At 44.9% G+C, this 5,000-nt stretch overlaps 1 protein-coding gene across 1 annotated transcript in view; it reads right to left on the bottom strand.

Annotated features, from left to right (window-relative positions):
* LOC123515418 (sodium- and chloride-dependent glycine transporter 1-like) overlaps nucleotides 1-5,000 on the bottom strand; it is a 34,302-nt gene that overhangs the window by 3,300 nt on the left and 26,002 nt on the right. Inside the window, 4 exon segments of the mRNA XM_045273963.1 lie at nucleotides 2,745-2,854; nucleotides 3,356-3,584; nucleotides 3,778-4,015; nucleotides 4,273-4,456. Of these exon segments, the coding sequence (XP_045129898.1) occupies nucleotides 2,745-2,854; nucleotides 3,356-3,584; nucleotides 3,778-4,015; nucleotides 4,273-4,456 (761 nt within the window).

Raw genomic sequence — 5,000 nt, 5'->3', positions numbered from 1 at the left:
GAGTTAGAAATGTAGCAACAATGATGGAGTGGGAAAAGGAAGGGGAACATGGAGCGGGGTTGACAAAGGAAGTATAGATTAACTGACACGTCACGATTTCTTGCCTAGGATATTTAACTTGTCATTAAGATCCCTGCGTTGACATGTGAATCTAGCTAAAGGTAAGGGCATGAAGACTGCCTCGTCAACTACGGAGCCGGGAAACACATACGTCTAGCTAAACGCAAATACTGTACATACATACATACATACATGCAGCCGCTGCAAGGCAACATGTTACCAGTGGAGCTGCAGGTTCCCTAAAAGCTCAAGGGACATATATACATACATTCTTATATGCATATACAGTAATAATTGAAGTAACGTGTCGATGCACACTCACGAACACACACACACACACACACACACACACACACACACACACACACACACACACACACACACACACACACACACACACACACACACACACACACACACAGCAGGTACACACAACTTAGAGTTAAGTTTCCAATTATACATACAGCTTTCTGACTCACCTCTGATTAACACACACACACACACACATGCACACACAGACATAGGGCAGTTAATCTTGTGGAAGCGTAATGTTAACAGTGCACCCCACACACCATACCACACCATCATCACCACCACACACAAACACCAGACACAACCACCACATAAACACCACACACCACAACACCTCCATACTACAGTACCACCAAATACCATCACCACCACAGTACCACTGGACTCTACCACCACACACTACCACACATCACCATACACCACAGCACCACTTTACACCATAACACACCAATCCACCGCACTACACTGGACATCACCACACACCACAGCACCATCTCACACCACCACACCAATCCACCACATCACATCAGACACCATCACACACAACAATACCACCACACCACAGCACCACCAGACACCACCTCCACACACTACCACCAGAAACGACCACACACCACAGCACCACCACACATCAACTCCCCACATCATACCACACCATCAGTACGACTACCACCACCACTGTCACTACAAAACACCAGACCAAAGCATCCTTGGCGCCTCCATCTGTCCAGCCCCGGTGAACCCCGCCAAGTCCCACGCTGGTGCCTTCCCGACCCGCCAAGAATAAGGTAATGAATCCCGTCACATATTGTGCGATTTTGAGTGTTTTGCGGGTGTTATCAGGTGATTTAAAGACTCTCTGTGTAGGAGTAGGTGGAGGAGGTGGGGGAGAGGGAAGAAGAGTGTGAGGAGAATGAGGGAGGAGGAGTGTGAGGAATGAGGGAGGACGAGTGTGAGGAATGAGGGAGGAGGAGTGTGAGGAATGAGGCAGGAGTGTGAGGAATGAGGCAGGAGTGTGAGGAATGAGGCAGGAGTGTGAGGAATGAGGGAGAAGTGTGAGGAATGAGGGAGGAGGAGTGTGAGGAGAATGAGAGAGGAGTGTGTGGGGAATGAAAGAGGAGTGTGAGGAGAATGAGAGAGGAGTGTGTGGGGAATGAAAGAGGAGTGTGAAGAGAATGAGAGAGGAGTGTGTGGGGAATGAAAGAGGAGTGTGAGGAGAATGAGAGAGGAGTGTGTGGGGAATGAAAGAGGAGTGTGAAGAGAATGAGAGAGGAGTGTGTGGGGAATGAAAGAGGAGTTTTTAAGAGAGGAGCAAGAACATGACTTTAGCTCCATATTATGAGTTTTCTTCTATTAGTGGAGTTTGTATTGTTTTGATATTTGATTTATCGATAAACAAGCAAAGGAAGTTGTAATCAGTAAAAAGATTTCGTCTAGCTGTGATGTTTGTTTCTCGTTACAATAACACGTAATTTTTTTAATCTGCTTGTTTTAAATTGCTTTCTATTTGTTTTAAATTGGTGTTTGATATAAAACTTTGAAAAAAAAAAATCCTATCCCAAATAATAATATCCAATGAAATTTGGTGTAAATGTTCGCATTTTCAAACATAAAGTAACAATACGTTACTAGGTATGAAAAGAAAGTTGTCTTTTTACAATGAGCAATTAATGTTTCCTTTGTTTATCCTGAAAGAATCTTTTATTCCGAACAGGTGACACATACTCGTAATGGTCTGGCAGCCTTTCCTCCTCAATATGATTATGTCTTGTGGTGCCTTTCGTAAAGATTACACATCGTTTCTCGGAGATTTCGGTGTTGTTGGTAGGGTCAGTGATCCTTTAATATTGAAGGTGTTAGTTAAAGTATATGGCAAGTCAGGATGTGCAGGACATACTGGTCTGGATGTTTTCTTTCTTCTGATTTCAAAAATCCTTTGCGAGACGCACCTTTTCCCACCTCCCCACCTTTCTGCACATCAATACTCAAGTATGCTTCTCAGTGTTCCCGGACTCAGAGAATGAGGGACAGCCAAATTAAACCACGGAAGTTTATAAACAACACTTGAAATGCCTCAAATGAATCTTAAATAAAACTTAACTTTGCACCAACGTTCAGAGCGCCACCATTGAACCCAGTCACAAACTTTATTCACCTCAATTTCCACGGAGAAGCTCTCCCCAATATTTCCATTATGATTTCTTGAGATTTGGTTGAGGTGACCCAAAGCTAACAGCTGGAAAAATGTCTAAAATTCTAAAATGGCTACATTGGTATAATAAATGCTAATACAATGTTTAATAAATAGTACTCACCTGCCCACACAGACACACACCTGAGATACTCTTTTTAACAATGCATTTGATACTTACGAGGAGAGAAGCAGGAGTCAGACAAAGCCAAGTAATACCCCAGTAGATACGTAGAGGCAACCTGATGTTCATCTTCATTTCCTCAAGCGCAGCGAACACATTGCGGAAACCTGAAAGACGCAGGAATTCAGAGACATGCAAGCAAGAGAGAGAGAGAGAGAGAGAGAGAGAGAGAGAGAGAGAGAGAGAGAGAGAGAGAGAGAGAGAGAGAGAGAGAGAGAGACACAGAGACACACACAGACACACACACACAGAGAGAGAGAGAGAGAGAGAGAGAGAGAGAGAGAGAGAGAGAGAGAGAGAGAGAGAGAGAGACAACACACACACACACACACACACACACACACACACACACACACACACACACACACACACGTCAATTTGCAGTCTGCGTTCGCTCAGATACAGTGTCAGCAATGATCTATTGTCATTCTTGAGGAGGAGGATGGGATATGTGAAATGGTAAAGGTTTCAATACTACTCATTGATATAGGACTGACTACGGGTGTTCGAACCTCTCTTTGGAACACTATTCCCAAGGGTCATGAGTCTAACAAGTCCAGCACCTGATTTGAAAGTGTCTATGGTGAATTGCTCAAAGGCCCACCTACCGAAAATACCAACGACAGCGATGACTTGCAGGATACAAATGATGAGAATAGCGACGCCCGGCGAGTAGAATACATACAGCTCCAGCATGTAAATTCCTCCCTGAAGGCACATGGAGAGTCCCATCAGGAAGAGGCAGATACACGTCCACATCACAACCATTGCCTTCGTCTTCCGTAACGATTCAAACTGGTCGACGATTGCTGTTGTAACAGTCTCCACCATGGTGAACTACAACAAAGACATTACATTGGTTAAATCAGATGTGGTAACTATGAAAGGAGCTATTCTTACTTACCTGTAATGATGAATGCAAGAATTGAATTACCTTAGTGTCTGATAGCAAGAAGCACTACAAGAGACGATCAACAGGAACAAATAAGCGACATTAGAAGACAACATAAACGTGGACTAGTAGAATTACCTGGGTACCGAAGCCGACGGTGATGAGCATAAGGAAGAACAACACAGACCATAGCTGCGGGAAAGGCATAAGGCTTATGGCGGCTGGGTACACCACGAAGGCCAAACCCGAGCCTGATGCCGCTACCTCCTTCACCTCGACCCCCATCTCGCTGGCCAGGAAGCCCAGCACAGAGAATATGACCACCCCGAAACAGACAGACGTAGAGCAGTTGGCGAGAGCCACCACAAACGCATCCCTGGAAAGAAAGGAGAAAAAAATACATCAGTAGAAAATTTTATGTTGCATATATGTATGTTTCTCTCTCTCTCTCTCTCTCTCTCTCTCTCTCTCTATCGACATTTACCAGCTCAGTAACACTTCACCACAAAGAATGACACTCATCCTGAAAACAAAAGGACACAAATAGAGAAAGACGATACAAGAAAAAGAATGTCATACCACCAATTTAGTTTTGAGTTCAATAAGTGTATTCCAAGAAGTATCAAGTCATACCTCATGCAGTTGTAGGTGAACTTGCTGTAGGAAGAAAGGGTGATAAGGGAGCCGTAGCAGAGGCCCAAGGAAAAGAAGATTTGCACCGCTGCCTCAGACCACACCTCTACCTCCATCAGGCGGGTCATGTTTGGCTTCAGGATGTAAAACTCCAAGCCCTTGTATGCTCCCTCGAGGGTGATTCCTGCAGTGGTTTATAAATGACTACTATACATTTCAGCGGTGGACAAACGGTGTTTTTTGCAGATATCTCCTAAACGAATCGTTGGATGAGTATGATATTTCAACACACTACCTTGAACATCCATTCGTAATTTATGGTTAACATACTACAGTGCTATATGTGTTATGTGAGGAGTTTACTCGTGAAAAATAACACAAAACCGACGAGTCATGTTGACGCATTCGAATGAAAGTGTGGCCCCCCCCACACACACACCCAAACCATTCCTAACCACTACTACGTCTCCCCCGTCTCGGAAGTTCTCGCCCTCTTTATCCCTCCTCTCCTTTCCCTAGCTCCTCGCCTCCCTCACTCCTGTGTCCCTCCCTACTTCGCGCTTGACCCTTTGTCGAGTGAGGAGTGTGACCTGAGCTCCTGACCTCTCGCTCAGGCCGTTTAGGCTGCCAGGTGAGGCTGGGTGCGGCCGTCCCCTCCATCCTCCTCCCTTGATGCTACATTCGTGATCACGAGTACTGTGTGTTAAGCTTGTGTGTGTGTAGTGTCA

The sequence above is a fragment of the Portunus trituberculatus genome, chromosome 39, assembly GCF_017591435.1.
Source record: "Portunus trituberculatus isolate SZX2019 chromosome 39, ASM1759143v1, whole genome shotgun sequence".
NCBI lineage: Eukaryota > Metazoa > Arthropoda > Malacostraca > Decapoda > Portunidae > Portunus > Portunus trituberculatus.
The sequence above is the reverse complement of the archived record's forward strand: the minus strand, read 5'-3'. Positions and strand labels throughout refer to the sequence as shown.